The sequence below is a fragment of the Hippichthys cyanospilos genome, chromosome 14 (genome assembly GCF_059441005.1).
Source record: "Hippichthys cyanospilos isolate Australia breed blue-spotted pipefish chromosome 14, RoL_Hcya_1.0, whole genome shotgun sequence".
Lineage (NCBI taxonomy): Eukaryota > Metazoa > Chordata > Actinopteri > Syngnathiformes > Syngnathidae > Hippichthys > Hippichthys cyanospilos.
In genome coordinates this window covers 13,071,589-13,099,061 of record NC_142382.1, presented here as the reverse complement: position 1 = coordinate 13,099,061, position 27,473 = coordinate 13,071,589, and the positions used below count along the sequence as shown (strand labels likewise).

At 38.9% G+C, this 27,473-nt stretch overlaps 2 protein-coding genes across 2 annotated transcripts in view; both read right to left on the bottom strand.

Moving 5' to 3' along the window:
- The window catches only part of LOC148413060 (CD109 antigen-like), an 18,649-nt gene extending 7,264 nt beyond the window's left edge, over positions 1-11,385 (bottom strand). The window contains exons 1-24 of the mRNA XM_088433636.1: positions 11,325-11,385; positions 9,945-10,063; positions 9,533-9,644; positions 8,971-9,105; positions 7,608-7,636; positions 7,285-7,518; positions 7,064-7,186; positions 6,936-6,975; positions 6,040-6,121; positions 5,862-5,949; positions 5,396-5,516; positions 5,198-5,307; positions 4,933-5,124; positions 4,700-4,798; positions 4,529-4,591; positions 4,265-4,435; positions 4,032-4,184; positions 2,933-3,003; positions 2,767-2,844; positions 2,550-2,667; positions 1,436-1,549; positions 1,145-1,363; positions 883-1,024; positions 441-617 (exon numbers count right to left, since the gene is read on the bottom strand). Coding sequence (XP_088289762.1) covers positions 441-617; positions 883-1,024; positions 1,145-1,363; positions 1,436-1,549; positions 2,550-2,667; positions 2,767-2,844; positions 2,933-3,003; positions 4,032-4,184; positions 4,265-4,435; positions 4,529-4,591; positions 4,700-4,798; positions 4,933-5,124; positions 5,198-5,307; positions 5,396-5,516; positions 5,862-5,949; positions 6,040-6,121; positions 6,936-6,975; positions 7,064-7,186; positions 7,285-7,518; positions 7,608-7,636; positions 8,971-9,105; positions 9,533-9,644; positions 9,945-10,063; positions 11,325-11,385 — 2,851 coding nt within the window. The remainder of the gene's footprint in view (positions 1-440; positions 618-882; positions 1,025-1,144; positions 1,364-1,435; positions 1,550-2,549; positions 2,668-2,766; positions 2,845-2,932; positions 3,004-4,031; positions 4,185-4,264; positions 4,436-4,528; positions 4,592-4,699; positions 4,799-4,932; positions 5,125-5,197; positions 5,308-5,395; positions 5,517-5,861; positions 5,950-6,039; positions 6,122-6,935; positions 6,976-7,063; positions 7,187-7,284; positions 7,519-7,607; positions 7,637-8,970; positions 9,106-9,532; positions 9,645-9,944; positions 10,064-11,324) is intronic.
- LOC148413059 (uncharacterized) lies at positions 11,047-27,473 on the bottom strand. Its single transcript, XM_088432988.1, has 13 exons — positions 25,661-27,473; positions 25,004-25,124; positions 24,739-24,920; positions 22,766-23,338; positions 22,568-22,620; positions 15,028-15,524; positions 14,127-14,223; positions 13,987-14,053; positions 13,585-13,645; positions 13,379-13,475; positions 12,949-13,065; positions 12,451-12,510; positions 11,047-12,334 (listed from the first exon to the last, which is right to left on the bottom strand). Exons 3-13 carry the CDS (start codon positions 24,779-24,781, stop codon positions 12,245-12,247), a joined length of 1,755 nt encoding a protein of 584 aa, XP_088289114.1. The 5' UTR covers positions 24,782-24,920; positions 25,004-25,124; positions 25,661-27,473; the 3' UTR covers positions 11,047-12,244.

Here is a 27,473-nt window from a genome sequence, read left to right as displayed (position 1 = left end):
ACCTGTTCAGGGTGTCCCCTGCCAACTGCTCGAAGACAGCTAGGAAAGGCACCCGCAACCCTAGTGAGGATATGCGGCTGTAGAAAATGGAGGGATGGGTGGATACAACTTCTTGCCTAATATTGTAATTTGTGTTGCATAAAAATGTATGCTTTCAAATTTTAGGAGTTACAAAACATGGATACACAATAAGTGACGCACTTATTTATCACAATCTCGCTTCTGGATTTTCTGTACTTCCAGAGATATCGCTACAAATGTAGTTCCATAGCTAAAAAACAGACATGAATGTCACATCACTTAGTTTCAAGCCTTTTGTTTCATTAAAAAAATGCTCTGTGCTTGTTAGGAGTTACTTGGCTAAAAAAAATACTTCATTGAAAAAAAGGTTTGAGAGCCAATGATATCATTTCACTGTTTCAGTATGCACTGTTGCGTACCTTCTATCAAATAGCCCAAAGCCATGTTCCTGATCTCTCTATTCTCCTGATTGGACCTGTCCAGGTATTGGAGTACATAAATATTTGGAGCAAAGTGGATCATGTTCTGTTCCCCACATCCAAGGGGCAATTGAACCAGCGAATCCAAGTGTCGGATGGACAAAGCCAATACATCACCTGCGTAGAGCAACACAGTGGCCAGGGAAAGCATATTTTGTCATATTTCATTATACTGCTAATATATTGTATATTAATTATAGTCTAGCGTCTGTTCAGTTGTCAATTCAACAAATGCTGAAGTGCCAGACAAAACCTATTAACGGAATTGTTAAAAATAAACAAGAGGATAGAATTTTAAACTGGCGTATCATTCCCCACACCCAATAAATTTAAAACTAAAAAAGCTGCTCTGGTAAATGTTTGAGAACAAGTACACACATACCAACTAATACCATATTGGCTCTCAGGCTGTCCTGCACGACATGCGGTGGCAAGGAGATGGAGATGGACTGGGAGTAGTTATAGGTCAATGGTGCCATTTCCAGGAAGAGTGTCTCTGAGAAATACTGCTCCACTCCTTCAGACTTCAAGAAAATGAAAATAAATAAATATGCACTTTTGTGTATACAGTAGATATCCTGCCTTCAATTCAAAATCTAGGTTACAATACCACTCAAGATGCAAGCGCCAACATGATTTGGTACCTTCACATCCACGCTCCAAACGAGGCTGTCTGAGGAGTCTGCAGATATGGCATCCACAGATATTTGCAGCTCCCCAATAGCCACAGGCCTGATGGGGAACAATGCTGTGGCTGAAGTGTACCCCTCTAGCATGAGCATTTGAGTATTAACCACAAAGATGTCATCATGTGTTTCCAAAACAAACTCAAAGGACTCACTTTGGGATAACAACAAAATCACCTGTTGGGGGGGGAAAACGTATAAATGACCATAATATAACATGACTTTCAGAGTGGTTTCTTCACTCCATACCTCTAAGTGCTGCGCTAAGTGGTTGATGATGTTCACCTCCAACACTAGCTCCTCTTTTCTAATGATATAGTGTGGTACATTAAGTGACAAGGAGAAATCTTTGGCCACCGTCAGCTGTAAATCCAAAGAAATGAACATTTGAAGCCATTATAAGAAGTAAAAACATGGACTCTGGACTTGACAATGCTGTTACTTGGAGTTTCTACATTAAACAATACAGTGGGCCCCTGTGTTACGAAATTAATCCGTTCCGCGGTTGGTGTCATAAGGCGAATTCGCCGTATGACGGGTAATCCAAACCTATGTTAAATCGCTAATGCGTTTAGAACCCCAGGTATATATATATATATATATATATATATATATATATATATATATATATATATATATATATATATATATATATATATATATAATATACATGTATACAATCAGAAAACATCATAAATAAAAAAATATAGTGAGGATTTATTTTACTTTCAGTGCAGCTTGCTATGCCCATATTCCCTAATATGGATTATCTCATCGTTTTCATATAAATCATCTTCTAACTTTTCTCTTTAACATCACCAGCAATCTTGGGACCCATAGCTGACCCTTTCAACTTTTAATTAAGCAGTAAAATGCACTATAAATACTATACGCCATAAATCGAACTATAAATCGAACAAAGTTTTACCGTACCGCCATTTTGAAACAAGTTAGGCCGACCAATAGCAGACCACCATCTTCGTGAGGAGACGCCGACCAATAGCAGAATTGTAGTGACTAGTTGCAGGGATGGCAACTGAAAAAAGGTGTAATTACCTTAAAACGCCTGCAGATGGAGACGAAACAACACAAATACAGCCAAGCCCCTAGGGTCATGACGGTTGCAAAACCGGGAAAATGTCATAAAGTGGGGATGAAAAAACTCAGTATTCCACATGGCAAAATGAAAATAACGTTAAGTCAGGGACGTTGTAACACGGAGGTCCACTGTATTTTAGATTTTTACAGAACTTAAATAGAGGAATAGCACAAGGAAAAACAGACCAAGTAATTTCAGTTAGTTTTAGCATTAACTTTTCCAGGCTGCTTATTTTGTGGTATATAAAACCCATACATTAACTACCTGTTGTGGCACAGGAGTGAATCCCAAACCCAAGTTATCTGACATTATCAGTGCAGCTGCAGCTAGAGATGTAACACCATCCGGAACTGTTATTGCCCCGCTTGTCCATCTTTCATTACTGGAGGAGAAACAAGATGACAATGTACTGCATTCAGATGACATATTGCGACTCCATGTTTTCAGGTATCCTTTGTAGCAGAAGCTCCAAACTGCTCACCTGAGAGTAGTATCAAACCACAGTTGGTCTTCACCTCTATCCACCCAGCGTTTCCAGTATTTTTCCAATGGGTGGACACTACCAACTGAAACAATAAATGAAGACCACAAGAGGGGTCAGTGAGTAGAACATTTTGCCGATGCTATATGTTAGTATAAACATACACTTTTCAGATTTATCCAGCAAGGTTTTATCCACATTCAGTCCAGCATTGGAAAGCATCTTCATGTAGCATCCCTATGGTGACAAAGCACAAGATGGTATTTTTCAACAATGTACGAAAGCACTTATATAACAGTTTCAGCTCAGTACATGAGGTTGTGCATTATTGTGACAACAAGGAGGGGTGATCTAATTATATAAGATGTACAAAAAAGCTATTGAGGTGTCTTTTAACAAAAATAGTTTCCCCCTACCCCGATACAATACAATCGACCAGAGCACTGGTAAGCTGAGACAACTCGAGTTTTCAAACTCATGTATTCATCAACAGGCCTCAGGTTGAGAACTTTGCAGCTAGGGCATACTTGAGTAACCAACTCTCTTTCAAATAACGCCACAAAACAAGTAACTCAAATGAAACCATACTCTCTCTCCCTCTCTCTCCCCTTACATATATATATATATATATATATATATATATATATATATATATATATATATATATATATATATATATATATATATATATATATATATATGGGGCGCTGGTGTGCTGGTGCAGCTTAAACAAGCATTATGTTTTGGATTCCGCAAGCAGTGTTACAAAATACAAGGAAATATATATGACGGGTGCATTAAAGGTTTTAAGCATCAGACAAAACTAAAGGGGATTAAAGATTTATTTTCAACATAGGCCAAGTCAAGCTGGTCTCTTGATCCAACGGCACTGAAACTCTTTTCTATGAGACATATATCAACGGTTCCCTTTAGGTGATGCTTAAAATATTTTATACACCCCTAAATCCTGTCATCAAATCATCCTAGCTGCAACTGATTGAATGTATGTTTGATTAGATGCATTGTGTGGTGTTCTAGATATACTTCCGGCAACATGCATATTTAGTTCATTAATGACTAATACGTGTGAACATACGTGTGAACGCATGTTTATATGTGCCAATGGCCAGTCAAGATTGTACACAGAATCTTGTCCAAAGTCAGCTGTTTTCTTCTTTAAAGTTCTTAACATGTTTTAAATTTCTGGCCTCTGTCAAGTGATTTTGAATAAAATACTGTCACACAAGCAAATACAAGTGCTGTACCTGCCCTGCTTTTGAATCCCTGTCAGCACGGGCACCTTCATCATGCATTCCCATCACCGTAATTCCGACATGGGAATTTGGATTAAGGGCTGTCACGGTGAGTGTTACTTGTTCTCCTGGCCGGGATTTATCGCTGCTCCAGTTCAGAGACACCTTCATTAGAAACCCACCGTGATCATTACACATTCTATTACATTGGACCAACAAGACGGAGCTTAAGTGTTAGTCCATACATATCCTTGCTGATCAATAGTTATCCGCACTGTGTCACTAATGATTTCTCCATCAGAGAGGATAGAGTAGACTGTGATACAGGCCTCAGGGGACCAGGACAATGTCGGCACCAGAGAAAAGGAGAAAGACGTCTGTGACCCTGCTGTCACCACTTGACCCCTAGAGCTCACCTGGAAGTATAAGAAGAACATAACAGTAGACTTTCTATTATAAAAAAAAAATACCCAATTGCTTATTTGTACGCTAGTATATTTTGAACATACCACATAATGAAGCTTGGTTAGTGGAATTGTGCTTTCTGTCTCTATTTGATATGGCAATCCAACCTAAAATGTGAATATATCTACAATCATGTAATCCATTAAAGAAAAAGAAAATAAATCATATCCATCACTGTTTATACAAAAAGACATTACTTTGCATTACTGTATTACCATTGCAGGCATGCCAGGGTAAATCTGAATATATGAGCCACTTGGAGATGAGTAGTTGTTGTAGATCTTTAATGTCTCGACAGCTGACTGGAAACTGGCCTGTGTATAAATTATCATTTGAAATCACACACAGCACATCTATTTTTTTTTTTTTTAAAGAAATGAAATCATCATAGGTTCCTTTCCAGAATTACGCAAAATTTCAACTCTTTTAAGAATGAATGAATACTTGCCCTAATTAAAAGCATGTTCACTTCACTGTGTAACTGAAACCTAATGTGGACATTCCCATCCTTTGGTACTGGAAGAGTCATCGTGGTGGTTTCGTCCTCCATCATAGATGACCTCTGAGTAATGTCAATCACAGCAGAGTACATTCGATCCACAGGATTCAGGTGCCCTTTGTCATATCTGGTGATGCTAAGCTGTGGCATGAGAGAAAAAGTTGCTGTCCACGTTCCATCGTTGAAAGAAAAAGCTGTTGAGTAACTTCCTCACTTTTGTATAGAAGGTCAAAGATGGTTTCAGTGACTGGGGGAAGTCAGAGAACCTAAGATGGAATCTGTTCCTCATTAGGTGAACCTCAACTGTTTTGCTGACTTTAATTCCTTGTGTGATGTTTCACAATGTGATAAAGGTATGTTAGCACACAAAAAATATATAATACCAACTGTGTGATTTGACAGACAAGTCTACCTGTGGACCTCTCAGTAGTGCACACTTTAATCAATAAAACATAATCATCATCCTTTCTTGATGATACATGGACACTCTGAAGCTGAGAATTGCTGAAGGAAAACTGAGCTGAGCCATAGATCTAGAGGAAAAAGAAAAGAAAGGACTTGCTAGAGATTGATCAACCAACACAGTTGTTCTCATCACAGCTCAACACAATCAAAAGGAGCTTCCTAAAAAAAAATGTTGCAATTCTGTAACAAAATGTATAAAAATGGAGTAGTAGCAATTAGCATACATGTCTGCTTAACAATTGAGAGATTTCTGGTTCAAATGTCAACTTAGCCTCTCCTGTGTGGAATTAATCATTCTTGAGTGATGTGTTCCCAGCATCACTGGTTGAAATACAGTATATTGCTTAAGAGCACAGTTCACTTCCAAACCACTGTAGTTATTCTCCCATTAATTTCTTGATTTAAAAGTTCACCTCTTTAGTTTGTGTTATCTCCTTCATGGCAGATGACTGATTGAGTGAGACAGTGAGGGTTCCCTGAACAGGCTGTCCGTTGGGATAACTAGAAGAGAATCAAAGGTATTATAGTATTTGCTTATTACTTATGCATATATAAGATATTAATTGATATGCATGGGATTAAAGAACCCACAAGGCTCTCACTGATCCAAATATATCTTCTTCAATGAGGACTCTCGGAGGAGTCTTGACAAGCACATTAAATTGAGGGGGTTCTGCAACAGTGGACAGTGCACAAGTTGGTTTGAAAGAAAACCTTACAGCATTGGAGTAAAAAAAAAAAAAAAAAATCCGAATCAATCGGCAATTTAGCATGCTAAGAAACCACTAATCGATTATGTTTCCAGCATGAGCGCTAACCACTTACTATGTATGCACATTACATGTGATGCATTCAAAACACCATCTACCATTGACCCATTTGAAACTCAGAGATTGCCAATGCATTGGTTAATAACTGTAAAGGTCTAAATTTTGTGGGCTTCCAATTAATCTTTAAAAGCTGACATCAGTCCAGTATATCAATTATAATGATGGTGCAAAAGTAATTTGATATTTTACTTAATTACAATAAATGGTCAATTTAGTCACATGTTTGCAATACCTAATCCATAACCTCGCATCTGTCTTCCATTGTAATAGTATCTATCTCACTGAATTAAAATGAGGCATAAACCTGCCTTTGTGTTATATAAATATTATAACAGCTACCCAAGTGAGGATAAATGATTATAGGGTATGGATGGATAATCATTTACAGACTTGTGCAAGACGCTGTTTGTGACATTACAGCCTATGCCCTATGTCAATTGGCTGCCGCAAGACAATGTGCAAAAAAAAAAAAAAAAACATTTATTTTTCAATGTTTTGGTTTTTTGCCAAGTGTTTAGTTTTGGTGCATCCTAGTGTTAATTTTTACTCCAAGCCACTGCAAAAACAAATATCAGATTTTTCTTGTAGTACAATATGGCCTTAATCTAGCTGTATTGTAAGTGTATTGCTGTGGGAATGTAGTCAGTGATTGGTTACCCTCATGCTCCACATTGAATGTTTTCTTATCAATCACACCCTGTAAGAGAGAAGAACAAACATTGGCATGATTAGATTCAAACATTCATAGCAGTCTTTTAGGCACACCTGACACTTTTTAAACTTACATGCATTGTGATGGTGACTGTCCATGTTCCCAGAGGAGACGTTTGGGACAAAGTAAATTCTTGAAAAACAATCCCATGATGCGCTGTGGCCTGCCACCTTTCCACTACATTCTCACTGGAATCCTTCAAGGGTGACAGTGACACTTCCCATGAACACACAAAGCCTGAGTAGAAAGCTGGTCAGCTCTTTTGGCAATTTGTATATACAGTAATACAACTACCTCTACTGAAATATCCACTCTGCCTTTGTATGGGAGATTATCCAACCGAACACAAACAGCTCGAACTCTGACAACGTCCCCTGGGCGATAATGTGATCGGTCAGTTTGAACGTAGCAGGAGAGATTCCTGACTTCAAAACTGAGGGTGGAGACGTTGGAGAAGACAATCCTTCCCTCATGGTACCCCGTCAATGTCAAATTTAAAGAGGCGCTTTGAGTAAGGGAGCTGGGAAACTACGGTGACAGAAAGCAGGCAACCAAAGTGATTTGATGATTTTAGATTAGAAATGCATCAGGACAGAGGGAAGAAGAAAAATACTCACAGCAGGCAAAGTAAGCAGCTGAGTCACACCTAGGAAAAATAAACATTATAGGAAACATCATTTGTTTCAGCAGTTCAATTATATATATATATATATATATATATATATATATATATATATATATATATATATATATATATATATATATATATATATATATATATATACATACACACACACACACTGTATATGAGAATCAACGCGGATGACCATCCCCTCAAATACTTTTTTGGTTATAATCATTATGCAAGCTGGCTGCTTGCTTATTGTTGCAAGCCCAACTGCAGTATCATTTCGAAGCACACAAGCAAAGGATGGTTGTAAAGTCGGCTTTTCGCTAGCGCATAACAACAGTATGTCTAAGGTATATTTCCTGTCAAAGACGCCAGTGACATTAAAAGATGGAATTCCTTTCTGATTGGACAGAATTTGGCAAAACAACTGCCACCTACTGGGCCTTGTGTGCTTCTAGATGAATAAAACTGAAATTGTGTAGCAGCAATTCTTTAAAATAAACAAAGCTATGTGTATTTTTTTACACACTAAGAGTGGATGATTAGCTGGGGTTAAATAGCCCTGGTTACATGTAGACAAGGCCTCAGAAAGACCATATTTTCAGAATAGAAAATAGAAATCCAAAACATGATTTGAATTATGTTTGTAACCTTTTCCTTTGCTAAAAGATTGCAGTAAAACATTGCAACCTCCTGCCTGAGTGGCGCCTCCTCATGTAATACAATTAGCGATTACAAGACCTACAAATACAGTATATAAAATTATTTTGGTGATGTAAAAGATGTAAATATTAAAATTTAGTGGGTTTTTTAAAATGAACAACTTTTTTGTATGTCAATTAATATTACTGACTGACTTTTAAGCACATCTGCCTTAGGATTGTGAATTTTTTACAAAAATATAATGAGAAAATGTTATGTCAAGTGTGCGTTGTCACATTAACATTACATTGCATGAATTCACTTTGCGCTTCTGTGCTTACTTGTTGTGTTTATATTCATTCATATTTTACTCCTAATTTCTTTTGAATTGACATCAAGAGTTAATAGTAATAATTTGCTTGAATGTACTATATTTATATTGAGGGTAAATTTTCACCTGAGTGTTGATGCTACTTAATTGGTCCACAGCACCTTTACCATCTGCCAATATCGCCCAATGGATGAGCTAACGCTGCGTGTGGGTCTTCTTTTTACCAATTTTTGACCAAAGTATCAAACATTGCTGCTGAATTTCACAGTGCATTTCTAATGTTTGAAAAAAAATTGACAATTTTGAGGTCTCTTGAAAAATTAAGATTTTGGTTATAGAAGTATTCTGCCTTTTGTAAATGCATAGCATGGCTCACCTCCTTGGAAGAAGTCATGGATTTGGGTGACTTTGGTGCTGCGATGTGAAACTTCAGCCTTGATCCTGACAGGGAACTCAGAGAAGACCGTTACAGCCAGCAGTGAGGGCATCCCTGCAGGCAGCACCTCGGGTCCTGTCAGCACAAATGTTGTCCTGCCAAATAGAACACAGATAAGGTCACTGGACCTAAAATATAAACAGCATTAAAGTTTTTTTACAATGCCGCACCATGATATGGAGTGTCATTTTTGTGTTACTTACTCTTGAGCAGAATAGGTTGCAGCAGAACAAAGTGCCAAACACACAAGAGCCCAAATTAAATCCATACTTTAACTAAGTGCCTGCCTTTACACTGATCACTGAGGTCCCTGCCTGACTCCCAACTGAAAGCGAATACAACAACTAAGCTCAACGGGCCTGAGCACACAAATGACAAAAGAGTGCCTCTTATCACCTGAGGACGTGCTCATGCTAATGCACGAGTACCTTATGAACATATCATATAGTCTTTCACACAATGGATCTGAGCTAACGCCTTTTCCCAGAGGGAATCTTCTTGCCTGTCAGTTCCCAGAGATTACTTTCATGCTCCAAAGACAAGGGGATGACTCTCATGTCCAGGAGGTCCCCGGAGAGGGACCGGGATGAGCTGATGGGCAAGGCCACAACAACCTGCTGTCCAAAAAGAAGTGCATACAGCTGGACTATGCACAGTGAGAAAACTTTACTACATGTATATTTGATATAGTCCTGTGCAAATGTGAAGTTCCGTCCTGGGCATGACTGTGCTCTTGGAGAGATTCTATGCTCTTCTTGTCTATTCAATCGACTGTCCCAACTTGAAAAAGAAAAAGGCAAGCTGAGCATCCAGGAAGTTGAAGGTAAAAATGAAAACATGTCATTTGAAAAGAAAAACTAAGAAAAAAAACTCATAAATATTTAAAAGAAAGCTACAAATATTCTCAGGTCAACCAGAAACATCAGGTTCTGGGGGATGTCATCAACGACATCCATCAGATGTTTAGCATTGTCAAGCACGTGGTAGCTATCACCGCAGAGAATGATGCCAACTTTGCTGAGGTCTTCGATGCCTTTGAAGAACCAGAGGAGGAAAAAGTCAAGTCAAGTTTATTTATAGAGTAGCCCTGAATCACCACTCTCAAAAGGCTTCACAGGTGAAGAGAAATCACAGATAGCATCACACAGAACATCACAAGTACACAACAAAGCTCCCACAAAGGGAAGGAAAAACTCAAAAACCCCGACTGGTGAAAATATTCGGAACAGAAAAAATAAGAAAGATAATAATAAAAATAAGAAGAAGAGGATGAGAAAGTGTTGCTGGGACAGCCTGGTGACTTCCAGGGACAGCTATGACGCCAATGACACTGACACAATGATCCCCAGATCACGTTTCCACTGTCCTGCAACTGTATGTAAGAAACAGCAGATTTTAAAGATTTCAAATTTCATATGTTGCAACAAATAGAAATGATCAAATGAAATGACAAAAGTTCTAAAAAAAAATGGTCGAATCTCCAGAACAGAATGCCTGTTGCGGCCATGAAAGCCAGTTGTTTTTTTTTTTTTTTTTAATAAATTTGGTGCAGTGACATAAATTTACCACAGAGTGGTAGTAGAGACTATGCAAATCCGTCATCCAACAAAGTCTTCATCTGTCGTGCCCATTTAGATCAAACCTCACGAACTGAATCTTATCAATGGTTGGCCAAACAATTGAAATTTAATTGACATTCTATGCGGTAAATCAAAAAAAAAAAAAAATCTGATTTTACAATCTTGTTTTTTTTAAGCCCTTATGTAAATTGTCATCGGATTCTGCAAGTCCACCTAAATTGTTAAATGTAAACCGTTTCTCATTCTATGCCTTTTTGACTAAATTGCAGGCAGAGTTGTCTAAACAGATCTTAATCCCCAGTAAATCCTGTTTTGAACATCCACTGCTTTCTCAACTGAAGTGGAGCAAATCCCGATGTTATTCATCTTTCAATTTCTTCCTCATTATTTGACTAGGGTTTTCGTCGAGCGTACTGAATAAATCACAAAGTCTGCCTTTAACATTTACTTGATATCAAAAGTTTTATTCTTTCGGTATTAACACTAGTTACATATTAACATTTTACAAGGAGGGTTTGTCAAATATTTGGCATGTACAGTACATATAACTACCAGTACAAAGTCCACTTTTGACAAGTCTCAGAAGGGCATTTAATGTGAGCCAGTATTAATGTGATAGATGTGCAAGCCTGTGCTGCCTTGTATTTGGCTTCCCCTCTTGCACATCCCTGAGTATTTAATACTGTCAAACCATTTTTACATTGTAGTCAATACCATCCAGGCCTGGACACTTTAACCGTGGAGAGTTTGCTGCTCCTGAAACCAAATAATCCATGGATGACCACGTCAACAGTCAATATTTACAATAGATTGACATAGAAACAGAGTGCTGACTTAAGTGCACATTAGGCAATTGCTAAAAAAAAAGGTATCAGATAAACTTTATGAAAGATGGTAAATGATAAATCACACAGGCAAGTAAATAGCATGTATACAGTGACATCCACATACAGGTTTGGCAAAAGCATAATAAAATACAGTACTTAAGTAAGTTACAGTAAGTAGCAGTATGTGCACATTTACAACAAAATGTTGCACTTTTAACTCAGACTGATAAGATCTGAGTTAATTATGAAAATATGAAACGTAATTTAAAAATAGTTTCACAAACCAACACAACCGGACAATGTCTTTGCATGGTTTGACCTCAGACCACGTCATAATTTGTTTGACAATGAACTCATTCAACCGCTGAGACATATTTTTAAATGTTTTTAGTCCAAACATTCGATCCCCTATACTTTTTTTTCGATGCGTTTTAGAACAAAAATATGATATACAAAAATACTTCACATCATCATGAGTCAATCAACAGATGTTTGTCAATTTAACAGAAATATTTTAGCGTTTTTCTTTTCAGTGGGATAAACAAATTGGTGAACAAATACATTCAGTATAGACAAGAAAAACAAAATCTGTTGTGTATTTTTTTTTATATATGACCCATTTTCCATAGCCTCATTTCTTTCCATAAGATGATCTTGTGCTTCACTTTTGAGGCCAAACGTTTACACATTGTAAACTTTTATAAACCAAGTACCAAGCACTCACCAAGGCACGTTTCTTCAGCTGTTATAGTTCGTTTGCTATACTACAATCTAAGAGACACGACTGACTTCAGTAAACTCCATCAGTCACATCTCAAAGTGACGATACATGCTCTCCACATAGTTCAGGACCCTTTGCCAATCAGGACCACCTGCACGCAGCATGTCCTCAACGCTCTGTTAAACAGATTGTATAACAGCTAGTTAGTCAATAAGCAGCTGTGTTTGTCATGTAGATGAGGACTTTTTTTTTTTACACGCACCCACTTGCATATTTTGGCTCAGTGTCTTACCAAAGTTTGATCAATCCCAACAGCCTCGCCTGTTTTGAATGCTAGACTGAGATTCTCCCTCTGCAAAGAAAAAAAAGTCAGAAAGCAAACCAAATAAATACATGAATTCCATCCATTTGACATCTACGACTGGTTAGGTGATTAGCTGTAGAGCGACTGATTCACTAATCTATTTAGTTTAACTTGTTAAATGATCTGATTCATTCTGAACTTATCATTACCTTATACCCTCAAAAAATAGAGAATTAGCAATCATGTGCCCCCACCTATTCTTGAGTTACATGCAACATTAGCATTTCAGTGTTTTTTTAAGGGTGTTTTAGTATTGCTACAGCCTATTTTGTTTCTAACACTTTGTTTAACTTATTTAGCAACTTGTCCCAAATAAGACACACATCTTACTGACTGAGGATTTATCTGAGTGGACCTGAAAATGTGAAAATGTTCTGCAAGGTAGCTAAAGCATGCATGTGCAACATCCAGAAGGACCAAGCTTACCTTGTTGTCTGGACTGAGGCTGCTATAAGGAATATGTGAGGGGAGGTAGCTGTGGTAAACAGCACAAAATGCTAGGCCATCCACCCAGCTGCTGCTAAAATTGGTAATGTCAATATTCTATAGGAAAAGATAACAAAATGGAGTTACCCCTGTTAACATAGAACATGTTGTAAAATGGCAGAATAGAAAAGAATCCCATCACGCCCTTGATATGTACAAGATAAACTCAACAGTAATCGGACATAGCACTCGACATTTCTGAAGTCTTACTTGAACACCTAGTTACGGTATGTTAAACATGCTGGGTGTTAGCGTGGTTTTAAATTTAAGTTAGCAACCAGTATGTTGAGCATGCAGTTGCCATGTACGTATTACGAACTACTAATCAACTCTAATGTTCTACTCAAAATCAAAGACTAAAATGGTTTACTTTGTAGCCTTGAGTTTGGCTCTGACACCAACGCAATAATGAATTCCTTTTTGAGCCTCCATGGCGACGCAGGAGCAAGTTAAAACCATCCTGGGATCTGAACAAGACAAGAGTCAGGTCACATCACAAACTCTATGTAGAAATTAGCACTTGATACAAATATTTTGCATTGAATAGTAACCAAAATTAGTGTTTAGTGTAATTACCTCATTGGTGCCAGGTCAGAGAGGCTTGAGTTGTATTTGTTTAGACTTTCTTCACGTTTACCTGCAATGACAGAGTCTTTCTTATGTCTCAAGCAGGGTTTGTTAAAAATTATAATACATGAATCTATCTATCTATCTATCTATCTATCTATCTATCTATCTATCTATCTATCTATCTATCTATCTATCTATCTATCTATCTATCTATCTATCTATCTATCTATCTATCCATCCATCCATCCATCCATCCATCCATCCATCCATCCATCCATCCATCCATCCATCCATCCATCCATCCATCCATCCATCCATCCATCCATCCATCCATATATAACATAATTTCCACTGAAGACATAAGTTAATTGTGCAAAATGTTGACAACATCAATTTGAATACACACACCTGTTTCAGTGTTTGACCTGCTCTCTTGCTGGTCCAAGCTTTTTCGTCCTCGAAGTTGTAGTAAATTCTTGAAGCAAAAATACATTTACATTTGTAAACCTATGTCTGATTTAAAAACTTTACAAAAACAACAATCTTACTTTGTTTGTTGATTCAGGTGTTGTGGATGCGGTTGATTGGGAAGTTCCATTCTGTATTGTGATTGAGTCACAGGACGCTGGTAATCTGGATAGGCTTCTGTAGTATTATGACACGTTAGAAAAAGTGTTTGATCACATGAAATGTTTCTTGATAAAAAGCTATTCCAGTTGTGAATACTACAATGCAAACTGGACTGTGATGGAAAAAAAACCCTCTTGCCTTTTAGTTTGGTACTCTATATTATGGCTCTATTGCATGGCTCTATATTACAACTCCACTCACAAAATAAGACACTTATTACATTTCTTTCACATATTGGGTGTGATGCTGTCAGTGGCAGTGAAAGAAATTAATTTCAGACAAAAATGTTATGCAGTATAATAGATATTCAAAGACAACAGCAAAAACTAATGAGTAGAAATTGCAAGTTGGTAATAAACTATTCTTGTAAATGGTCTAACATTTGAAAGGAAAATGCATTTATGGGATGAACAGCTAAATTGAATATGTGCACTTTAAAAACTGTAAGTCAAATATATATATATATATATATATATATATATATATATATATATATATATATATATATATATATATATATATATATATATATATAAATATGATAAAGGAATATATTTTGGTGTAGGCAGTTTGAGGGGCTCCTTCACGAGAAATAACGAGACTTGGAAACATTTGAGGCAATCTAAGATGATCAAGATGACATTTAGCAACTCATAGCAATCCCATATTGCCATAATCCGGGACCAAATGTTATAGTACAGGACAACGCTCAATCCCATGGAGATTACCTCTAAAATTTTAAAATTGTAAAGAATTGTAAAGAAATCCACAAATTTTGAATTGTAAATATATCACATCCAGCACACTTTTCCTTCTCACCTTGACCTTTCAGTGGTTACTGTTCTTAACCCCTCACCCGATTGCACCTCGTCCTTCCTCTTTTCCTCATTGGTTACATTTCTCAGGTACCTTTTGGTGACACCTACACAGTCCTCTCTGACAACACTTTTTAACGTGTCATTCGAACTCCCCGCCAGCCGGTACACTCCTCTCTCTTTGCCCTTCTGGCTTCCCTCATTGCTGTCAGAGGTCTTCTGAGGTTCCGTCTTCCCTCCTTGTTGGGCATTAGTTTTGTCTGGAGTTTGGCTCAGAGTAGCTAGCCTCTGCCTGCTCTCCTCCAGCTCCCCTCTCAACGTGACAAGCTGCATGTCAGCCTCCTTCTGTCTTTGCAGAGCAGCAGCCAGTTCCCGCTCCACATCTTTATGAGCCGTCCGAAGTGCAGACAGCTCCTCTTCGGCCTCGCATCTTAGACGGTCAGCCACTGACACCGCTACCTGAAGGTCAGCCTGGAACTGCAGCCATTCCGTTCGCTCGCTCTGAAAGAACAAACATATATACCTTCATGCTTTTAGATGAACTGGACATCATTGGCAAAAGTGCTTTTAATTAGGGCTGTCAGATTAATCAGTGATTGGCTGTCATTGTCGGCTCCAGTTGTGGATGGGAGGGCAAGTTCAGGAGCAGAGGGAAGACGTGAAACTGTAAATGTCAGAGTTCTTAGTCTGAAGAATGGTAAATTAACTTAAAAACATACCTCAATGGCACCTTTGATAACTGTAGGTTGTTATGCATTTTTTAATAAAAAGGAGCGTGCTTAGCACTGAAACAGCTCAAGTTTAGCCTACCACATAAACGCAAAGCACCCACAGGTAATGATAGCAACAAAGATGATTATGTAGTGAAACATAGCCAAACTAAACTAAAGAACAGTCCACATTTGAGCAAGTCTTCATGGGACGGGATGGGACATGTTTTATTCTATCGGTAACATTAATGTTTTATAAATATTTGGTGAACGACAAAAGAAAACAGCACAATTCCTCCTGATGGTCAAAAGTAAAGCCAGCACTTGAGTCTCAAATACAGAAGTAGGTAACTGGTTATAACTGCATCTGTCAAAGAAAACAAATGACTGAAGCCACTTATCTTGTTGTTGTATAATCAACCTTTTGATCTGTCACAATAATGCTATGTGTCTAAATTGGAAAAAAAAAATCCAGACTGGCGGTTTCTCGTTTGAATTTTTAAATGAGACTAAGACATTAAATACATGCATTAATTACAGATTTTAATTAATTGCTTTCTCTCCCTTTTTTTTTTTTTTAAATCTCCTAACAGCATTAATCTTGACTGTTAGCAATGAAATCTTAACTTCCAGATTTCTTTTGTGGCACATACCAGGGGGAAAAAGAAAGAAATGTTGGTGTGAGGCCGTATGGATTTCTTTTTCTTTTTCTTAAGAGATAAACTTTGACCACAACCAAGGGCTGATCAATTTAACAAATGGCTCTGCTGTAGCTGTTTCAACAGTTTTATGGTTCTGGGTTTGAATCAGAGCCCAGGCCTTGTGTGACGTTAGCACATTCTCTCCACACATCCTTTGACATCCCCCACCTTAATTTAAGACTAAATCAGGGCTCACCAACTTCCTGATAGCTTCTTGGGGACTGATTAATTCGAAGGACTGTCTAGTTTGATACACATTTTTGATCAATCAAGTTTGATATTAACGGAACCATCTCGACATCACTGTTGGATTCGCTAACTTGTCTCGATGAACCCTATGATTTAAAATTAAAATACTGTAGAGCGGATATATGAAGTTCTTTCTAGAACATATGGTGCTCAAAGCGCTTGACAAAGGCTCAAATTCACACATACATACACCAATGAAGGCTGCTGTCACGGAGGGTGCAGCCAAGTCCACTGAGAGCAAATTAGGGTCAGTGTCTTGCTCAAGGACGCGTCGGGATAATTGCCAGGACCGGTGACAAAACCCACAACCTTCTGGTTGGCAGATGAGCATTCTACCACTGGGTCTTATCATGTGTATGCGTATGTATGTGCGTTGTTGTTGTTGTTTTTTTTTTTTTCCTAAAATAGAAACCATCTTAGACACATTCTAGAAATTATTTTTTGTTCTATGTGCCAGTATCACAGTATACAACTTCACAAAGAGGTAAAAATCAACAACTAACAAGCAGTATTTTGTGGCCTGATATTTACACGTAATTAGTACGTAATTAATATGAATTGAATGATACACTGTAGCATTCCCTGACAAGTACAAAAACAGGCCCATCTGGGACATATGAAACAAACTACGCCCCCAAAAAAAACATCTGTGAAACAAAAAAAAAGGAGGTCCAGAGATGCGGGACATATGTCATTAATACTTGTAGACTACTCGAAACAGGGGGTTTCCTCTCTTAGAGTTGTTACCCGTTTGAGCTACAGTGTGATAACAATCATGCCAAAATAGTTCCTTGGGTGTGTGATAAATCATTGGGAGAGAGCCTTCAGGCGTTCACACACTCACAAAAAAAAGCCCCGCTTGATATTACAGCAACACCAGGGAGGTATTAAATATAGGAGAGGACACCAGTGCAAAAGCAGAGCAGAAATAAGGGAAAAGAGGTGCATATTTAATGGCGGCAGCAGACGGGCTAGGAAGCAATATCAGCCAGGTGGTTTTGAAGTTCGGTGAAGGAGCAGAGGTTAGAAAGGTGAGTAATTAGATGAACAACGGATAAAGATGTGGAGGAGGAAGCAATAACTGAGCCAAGTCGACGCTCCCTAGTCTGACCAGTGACTCAAGACCACAGCTGGACCACATTATACTGTATGCACACATCTCACATTTCTTTTTCTCCCCCGCACACACATTCCTTTTGCGTTTGCCTCACCACCAAACTCCATGATCAACTTATCGGACTTTTCAATTCCGTGCAGTTTGGCGCTCTTTCCAGGAACCATGTCAAACAACCCGATTAAGACACAGTCCTATATTAAGCATTACAACAACAACAAATAACACTGGGGTTTGAAGGATCTTGGTTATCTGGACATGAAGACTCCAATTTGAGCAAGTCTGTTTAAGGAAACAGGAAGGGGTGCTCCTTACTTCACACTGAGATAAGGGTGTGGATTTGTCAGGATGAACACACAGACAGAAACAGTCCCGGAAGAGTTGACCCGAGACCCACAGCGAGACCAGATGTGGTGCACGTTCACACACAAACACCTACTCTGACATCAGAAATTCTGGTCATTCTCAGAAAGAATTATTGTTCAATCCATCTGTCTCTAGTTGTCTTCTCCAACCGCTTGCTCTTTCTCTCTTTCGACACAAACTTGGAGTAAAATCTAAACCCTGAAAGTATTTCCCTCCCCTTCCCTCCCTCTTAGGTATGCAATATGCACCAAAAATGATTGAATATCATCAAACCTAACTGTATTCCTTGCACCTGAAAAGCAGTCAGGAGGTGAAACGCTGCATTGGATGCACATGGACTTCAAAGTGCAACGGGGCCAAGTTCACTACCATGTATTCCACACAGACTAATTCAGCACAGTTCACATTCAACATCAATACTGACTCCTCAGAGTCTAGACAAGCTCAATATTTTTTCATTCCACATAACCTTTGTAACCTCAACATAAACTTCAGCTTAGGGAGCAGAGGACCAAGACTGAATTCCTGGGAATAACTAGCAGCGGTCACCTGGAACTGATTCCAAAGTTGCGTTTTGAAAAATATCCAGAAGGGAAACAAATATGGTTACACAAGCAGAAATGAAAAAAAAAAATGTTGGTTAGGACAATTGAAGATTGATGGTGCAAGTAAGCACAGACAGATGGTGGATCTAATGATCTTCTTGAAGTAATCATTGAGCGAACGAAAAATAATTCATTTCATCGACATTTTGTCATCACTGCAGCAAAAATACATAAAGGCGGTTTCCTTAAACGTATACTTAAAAAAAGTAATGGGACACAAGCACATTACAGTAAGTGCAAATAGAAAAAAAACAGCCATTGTTTCAGCTATAACAATCTCCACTTTTTACGAGACTATGAAGTGTGAGAATGTCTGTCTATTGATCTAAAAAAAAGTGACTGTTGTGACTGCTGTTGCAGAGTCTGCTTTACAATCTCATCTCAAGTTCATCCCACAAGTGTTTGATGGGGTTCTCCCACGCCAAGCTCATCCAACCAAGGACATAGCTTTGCACACTGAAAACAACCTTTGACCAAGTGTCCCTATAAAGATGGCTGAATTGCAAAATCAATTTAATTATTATTCTTACATTATAATATTTACAGAGTTAATTAGTATAAAGTGCTTGTCTCTTGACTCTTTTGATAATGTAGACAAATTACAGTAAGCTGATCTATGTTTGTCATATTTATGAGCTCACATTTTATTGCTGAGGCAATGGCACACATGATTTTTTTAAGGCAGTCTGCACCACTGGGGGCAAGACCACTATAAGAATAGATTATAGGGTTTAAAATTATACCAGAATGTTGTGCTAATACTTTTTATGAAAAGAAAAAAAAGGCTTGTTTTCTGGGAGCATCTGTCTCAGGCAGTGCACCAACCTTCATCTGGCCCGATGAGGTGGTGGGTCAGTAACAAGCCAAGATTTCATCATGAGCTTTTGAGCGCCTATTCCAGCTGTCTCCTGGCAGCAGGCAGGTTACACCCGGAACTGGTTGCCAGCCAATCGCATGGCACACAAAGATAAACAACCAGTCACACTTACGAATAAAACAGCACCTAAGAACAGATTGGAGGGGCCAATATACCTATCATTCATCTTTTTGGAACGTGGGATGAAAATGGAGTACCTGCAAAAAAAAAAAAAAAAAGCAGGCATGGGGAGGACATGCAAACTTGACACAGAGCAACACCCATGCACTCTGCACTAAGAGGGAGAGGTGCTAACTGGTCGGCTAGCATGTAGCCTACCATTAAATTAATCAGAAAACAAATGTTTGATTGTTTACTGCACTGTCTGAAAAAAGGCCCGTGTTTGTAAGAAGAGAGAGAAATTAAAATACTTTTAAACGTCTGACTCATTGATTATTCAACTATAACCAGCAGATTAATAGATGATTGAATCATCAGTTGCAGCTCTGCTTACCTAGTGCAAAGCCACCACTGGTTAATTTAATCGCACTCCAAACAAGAGAGCGCCCATGGAGATTAATGGCATTATATTATATAAATGTGGGGAAAAATATGGACTTTCCTAAAGGCCCGGTCTTTTTCCATATTAAAAAAAAAAAAAAAGCCTGTAGTAGATGTAAAAATACTTTTCTTTTTATGTGGAAGCACAGATTATAGTTGGAGCCGATAAAACTGATAGGGACTGGTAGGGACTGGACGGAATGCATAAAAAAGGTGAAGAAATCACTGTAGAAATTACACCGTAGAAAAAAAGTTGCAGTCTTGTGTGCAAGAGTAAGCAGTTCTCTGACGGAAGACTTGAAGACAATAGAGAGGCACAATAGGGGGAGAAGCAATTTCACAAAGTTGAAATCCTCCATATTTTCTGGTGCCTTTCTCCATGATTTTGCCTGTCTCTGCTCTGTCACGTGTGCAATAGATAAAAAAACAAATAGCCTGGGAGACCAAGCGCATAAGGCCTCACCTCCTCCTCTTCCTCATTGCACTGAACAAAACAAAACAAGTTTTGTCTCTTGAACAGTCGATTGTGAGCCCCCACCTCTACACTGCTATTGCCCTTCCTCCTTCCACCAGCTCCCCACAAAAAGGCTCCCAGGACAGTGGAGCTGACCGAGTGGGTTCATAAAGTCAGGCTTTGCAACTTCTATTGGCTCAGCAAGGGCCCATGTAAACACAGTGTTGGATTGCCTCAATTTCTAATACACGGCTACCTCTCAATGCTTTTTCTCCCTGCGGTCTGAGCTGGCCTGCGCAGGGATTACATTTGCAAGTCTCTTTGGGGGTGTGGGAAAGTGGAAAAAAGAGGAAGAAGTCATGAAACAGAGAGTCCAAGAAGACAAATAAGCATGTGTGATGAGATTTTAAACATGAGATGAAACAACTAAACGCAGTTTAAAAATGCAGTTTAAATTCTTATCTTTTCAAAGATGCAGAATGACCTCCAGCATGGAGTCTACGGTTTTCCTGGGCCACACAGCTGCCGTCTACATAATAGTAGATGACGTTTCCATTTGAGTTTTTCCCGAATGCTTTGGTCAAATTTGAACTATGAATTTTGATATGTCATACATAGCATAGCAACTGCAGATGAAAACGCTAAGAAGGGAGGGCCCGTTTTAGGTCATATTCCATCTGTTGTAACCTGAAGGAAGCGGTGAGCCTCAAAAGCAGCTATCCTATGGGAGGGGTCTGAATTGGAAACAGGAAATCATTGCAGATTACAACATCTTCAGAGGAGCAGGAAACATCTAAGCAAACTCAGGAATGTTTATGGAAATGCCTTCCTAATGCGATGAAATCAAAACAATCAAGACAAACGTTTTCTCCACTGTAGAATTACATGTGTTGACGTAAGTATAAATATGTGGCTTTTTCAGACATTAAGAAGCTCATCTTTTTCTTCCTTGGTCCCCAACAGAGAACAGAAAGACCTCCATTACCAGACTAAGGACGTCAAGCGGGGCCAATTGTGATAGCGTAACAGTGTGTGTTTTGGTATTATCTCCAGAATCTCCACATATGCATAGGAACATGGCCGCTAATTTTTTAAACTTGCTACAAAGATCAGAGGGTGAATGTTGAGACGTTTTTATTGAGAATTGACAAAGCATAACTTCCATTACACATTAATTCGATCAAATCAAATTTTGAATCACACACCCTAACGTCTGTGAGTATTTCCGTAACTGTGACATAACAGGAGCTTTGTGAATTCACACCCGTTTCAGGTTTGAGGCTTCTGTCAACACCAGTGTGTCTCTTACTTGTCGAAATAAAAAAGATAACTTTGTCCGCTATTGAGTAGTCTGTGTATCACATGGGAAATTGTGCAACATTTCTATGATCTAGGCTTCTTGTAAGCATTAGCATAATTTTCGGTAACCCTAGCGGTGGAAAGAGTAACGCCACCGGTAATGTGTCAAGATTCGATGGAATTGTAAACTAAATGAACTATGGTTGACAACCCTCTAGAAATGTAAAAAACTTTAACAATGGGAAATATTAATTTTAACAGACCCTGTTTAACCTTTGCTCCCTGACCTATATTATGTAAAAATATGTCAAACAGGACTCCAATCTAACTATTGGCATACATCATTGCAACCGTGTGCACCTCTATCTTAAAAAAGAACAGCTGCATGTGGATATGAACCAAACTGACATGCGAACCAAACCAAACCAGTGAAATCTCATCTGTGGCCCGTCAAATGAAGACTCAAAATTGGACAGTATCAATGGAAGTGCGAAAGGATGTTTGTCTACGTATGCCCTACTATGACAAAAAAAAAAAAAAAACTGCATACTTATGTAAACTTACCTCGGAAATCCTGCTGTAGATCTGAGGACAAACACTATAGAAAATGGATGGATGAATAATCTCACCTGCATTGTACTCTTTAAATTCTTCACTTCTGCTTGGAGATGTTTCAGCATTTCTGATAGAAGAGAAATGTCAGATAATGTCACATGAATATGAAACTAAAGAGAAAGGTCAAAGAAACATTTTGCACTTCTCTGTACATGAAAAATAATGAGCCTGTGAAAGATGTAATCGCCGCACAAATGTTTTGTTAGTCCTACCTATGACATCGGTGGTCCCATCCTTACTGTTGGACGTCCCTAATGTTGTTCGACACTCATCCAATAGCCTCTCCAGTTCTTTGGTTGGGACATTTCTGGTCTCTGAACCTGGCAACAAAGACCGACTCAAACTATTGTCCCTTTCTCTCCATTTCGGCCCAGAGGAGCTGCACGAAGCAGATGGGCTTTTTGAAGGACTGACGGGCACACTCTTGCCCTGTGCGCCTACAGTCAGAGGCGTAGAAGTAGAAGGGGCCCCATTTCTTCCCAAAGTAATGTGTCCTCTCACTGCTGGTGGATTTTCCGGCTTGATGGACACTGGACTGTCGGCGGGGACACTTGTGGAGCTGTTTGAGTCGAGCCGTAGAGGGGGAGGCCTCCACTCAGGTGGAGGAATGGCAGAACTTGGCTGTGATCGCTTAATGCTGGAAGTGAGCACTGAGACAGAAGGTGAAGATGACACTGCAATAGGAGATTTTGGTGATACAGGAGGAGGGGCGACACCGGACCCAAATCCAGGTTCGTCTCTTTGTGGGGAAGCTGGGGGTGTGTGGAAACTATCAAATTGGTTACCTGGAGGAAATAAGCACAATTTTAGCACCATATCAAAATCTTTTTGTTTATTTCAGTCCGTTCTTATTGCTATCACATCACAAAGCTACCAACACACAAAATTATTTGTCTGTACATACTGGAATAATTAATCAAAGAAAAAATGATGGAATATGAGAATTTACTTCATATCGTCTAAAATCTATGTAAAAATCTATTTCCTCATGTTTCTTTTCTACATTTTCTAATGTCTCAGTGACCCTTCAAAAGCAAACATGTTGTGCAGTTAAAACATATATTCATGTACTCACAATGTTCTTTTTTACAAAGACATGAAACACAAAATACAACAATGTCTATTACAAAACAGCTGAATAATGTGAGCATATGCTTCAGCCTTTTTGAAACCACACTTTTGAAACAATTAACAAACTTCCATTATGAAACCAATGCTTAAAAAAACACATTTTTACTGAAAATACAGCAATATTTTTTACACGAGTTTTGAGTGGAGTGGAGTTAAAAAAAAGGTTGACAGTGGCCAAGTGAGGTTCTGCATCGTCGGGTAATGATGTCATGAAGGAATGATGGGACAAAAATGGTCACGCCTCTGTCATGCTGTCACTGAAAACACCATTCAATGAGTTGCCCATGCCACTGGGAATTCCTTAACAGGGAGCTGGCTCGTCAACAATGTTGCAACAACATCAACTAATCACATCAATCTGGGACAGACAGAAAAACAACTGAAGCATTTCACAAAACTTAACAATAAAGTTTGAACTATTCGGAGCCTGCAGTTTCATGGAATGCGTCTTTCGGCCAAAAACCGAAAACTCCACAAATCACAAAGATGAAGACAGCTAAGCAATGAGCAACAGCTCTCCTCATCCTTCTTCTTAAAATAAAATCCTCACGGCTTATAAAAGAGGAAGGATTTCTTTTTAAGTGACGTGAAAGCAGCAACTATGCACCAACTCATTGGGAAAGAATGGGAGGATTGTTTCATAACTTTCTCAAGCCTCCCTTCCCTTTTTATTTCTTCATTCCAGACCTTAATGTGCTCGTCCACCCATGCACATGGGTGGCAGATTGACTGAATGAATGTGTGTGAGTGTGTGATTAGGTTTGTGTGTGAGCGTGGATGTCAGATAACATTAAGCCTCTATGATTAATCGGCTGCCCTTGTGCTGAGCCGGAGAATTCTGCCGATTCATCGCAGCTGGCCCGAGCGGATCGCATGGGGACGCAAGGAGAATGACCACTAGCTGAGCAACATGCAGGAGGGCTGCCAAGATTCACATGCACAACCGTTCCACTTGCTTCCCCTTTTGTAGCCTTTCTCCTCCTAATTAGTCCCCATGTATTCTTCTCGTCAAATTTCTTACTGGCTTAAAATATGTTGTGTGTGGGTGACCTACCGGTGAGTCCATGGCTGCTGTCCTTGCTGGAAAAGCTCCCCATCGCGCAGTCAGTTTGGCCACAATGGCCCTGCTGGTGCTTGCTGCGCTCCTGCCCAGCCCAGATCAAAGTGGCGGTCGGGGTGCCCCGTACATGCGGCACATCCGGTCCAGATGATGGATGAGGTCCTATCTCTTTGACCCTGTAGGCAAATGGGAAAACAACCTTGTGACTTCATGACTGTTTAACACATTTCTAAACTGATTGCCTTTCCGCTATAGTTACCTTCAGATGTGACTGGTGCTTCTCATTACAATTTAAAAAGAGGAGATCGCATCATCAAGGATGAGATCAGAGCCACGGCAGGTGTTTAAAGCAGGGATGTCCAATCTTTTTTTCCAGAGGGCTAAATCCAAGAAAATTAAGCAGGACGCAAGTGTTATCGGTGACAAGAAATGTGTGTTATCGTGACAGCAAAACTGTGGCAAAAATGTGTGATATCTTGTCATATTCAACTGAAAATTCATGTAACGTTTTGAATAAAAAAGTGACAAAGTTTTGGTGAGTACATTACTGTTCTACTTTTCATGCAACCTTCCTAAAAACATTGTAATTATTTTAACTTTTCATTCCAACGTTTTCACACGTGTCCCTCAGTAAGCAAATAAGTAAAATTCAGTAGCCTGAATGAGTGAGTGAGTGAGTGAGTGAGTGAGTGAGTGAGTGAGTGAGTGAAATAACAACGCAATTAGCCTAAAGTCGGATTTTTTACACATTCCTGGTTTAAAGCATATCATTGAGAAACTACAATCAATTTGCCAAAACTAGACTATGAACAAACAGGTATACTACTTTAAAACATTAGACCTCTTAACAAACTAAAGTTATGTAGTTGCGTGTCTGTATGACAAGTATTAAAAAAAATAACGCGTAGCAACTTACCTGAGGAAAAAAGAGGAGTAAAGATGCAACTACTTGGAGAGAATGATAACACGGACACAAACCCTTGAAAGCGGACAAATAATCCAAAAGTCCTTGGGTCGGTAGTTGGATCAACTTCCCCACTTTGCTTCTTCCAGCGCGTCTCCACCAAGAACACTTTTTCGCCTAGCTTTCTTAAAGTTGCCACAAAAGCTTTAAACACAGTTTAGCTCCTGACAAATCTTTTATTGATAATAATCCGAAAATATGATAACGCCTCTCAGAGCTGTAATACAACGAACTAAAACCACGCAAACCGAAGTGCTTGTGTGGCTTTCCGCTGTATATGTCCACTAGAGGGCGGAGTTGAGCTGCTGCCGAAGGGGGGAAAAGTATTTCTTCCAGTACTTCTTCCAACTTGCTGGTTGAAATCCCCGTGTTGCATTTACATGACCTCACCAGCCGATTATGAAATCACAAACACTTTGCACAATGTTGTGAATGACACATTGTTCACATTATTAAGTCGTCCATAAATCAGAGGTGGCATAATAATTCACACGGTGTCAGGTAGCAATGCAGTATTGACACTTGTGTATTTAAAAATATGACTCAGGTACAACCTACAAAATCGGGAAAAATAGGGAAACCATGTCTAGATGTTTGCATGTAATGGACGGCATAGAGAGTGACTGCATGGTTACCACATCTGTCTCACAGGTCTGAGGTTAGGGGTTCAAATCTGCGCTGTGGGAGCAACCATGATGAGGGCCAGTAATTATGAAATATGGACGTAGAAACTATTGCGCTTAGTGTTTGGAGAGTCAATACCCATGAAGGACCTCAAAATGAGGTCATGATTTTGTGTAGCCTATTAAGGGAGTGAGGAGAAATAGGATATATGACAACAGATTGTTAAGTGCTTGAACTTCAACAATTACTCTAGTTGTACTCTGTCAAAACTATTCAAAAGTACTTTTCTATTGATGACAATTCAACAGGCAATTCTCTTGCATATATGAGCGCTCGCAGACATGGGTATTAGAAAATTGCTTCAAATTGCTATGAAAATGTTTTCTTATTATCAAATATGGTTGACACACATCATTTAAACGTGTTTCACTTCATGGACTGTGAAAAGTTTGCACTTTCAGAATCGCTAGCAGTATTTGACCCCAAGTGGCCCCATTCACTCCTTCCTCTGCTGTTAATGAATCTGAATATAGACAGAACACTCTCTACTGGAATTTGGCTACTGCTTTCAGATAGCAAAACTGTCAAAAAAGTCATTGCATTGTGAAGTCACCGCACTACTTCACACTGGTTGAATTCAGATCACGTGTTGTTTCATTTCGCTGCATTGCCTTCAATGAGTTCACTGTATAGTTTGGGGCCTGTTAAAATATGATTTTTGACAGTTTTTGGCAAAATGGTTTGTGTGTTGGTTGTTCCACTTGTCCTGGAGAAGCTGTGTTGATGAATCATTTCCTGAAATACCCATTAGGATGGTACATTCTCAATGAATATTAATCACATATTTAACATCATCTAGCATCATTACTTTACATTTTTGGAAAGTAGAAGTGTTGGCTAACACAGACCCTTCCCCTCTGTGGCAAAGGGGTAATAGTGTCTTAATAGAACATACTTCTTTTATCATTCACTAACTATCCACCTGCCATGATGATGCTTTTCAGAATATAAAAATTGTATTTGGATAAGGGAAAATTCACTTTTCACACACCTCTGTACATAGGGATAATCTAATTAGAAATAAAGAAGTGCCTTGACGTTCTCAGTCGGCAGCTATACCACATTAGTGTGTTCTTTGTCA

Coding starts and splice junctions, on each gene's coding strand:
- LOC148413059 (XM_088432988.1), bottom strand. CDS start 24,781: ATGGGGAGCTTTTCCAGCAAGGACAGCAGCCATGGACTCACCG. Junction 22,621..22,765: donor TGGGACCACCGATGTCATAG/GTAGGACTAACA, acceptor CTCTTCTATCAG/AAATGCTGAAACATCTCCAA. Junction 15,525..22,567: donor ATTTAAAGAGTACAATGCAG/GTGAGATTATTC, acceptor TTGTTCTTTCAG/AGCGAGCGAACGGAATGGCT.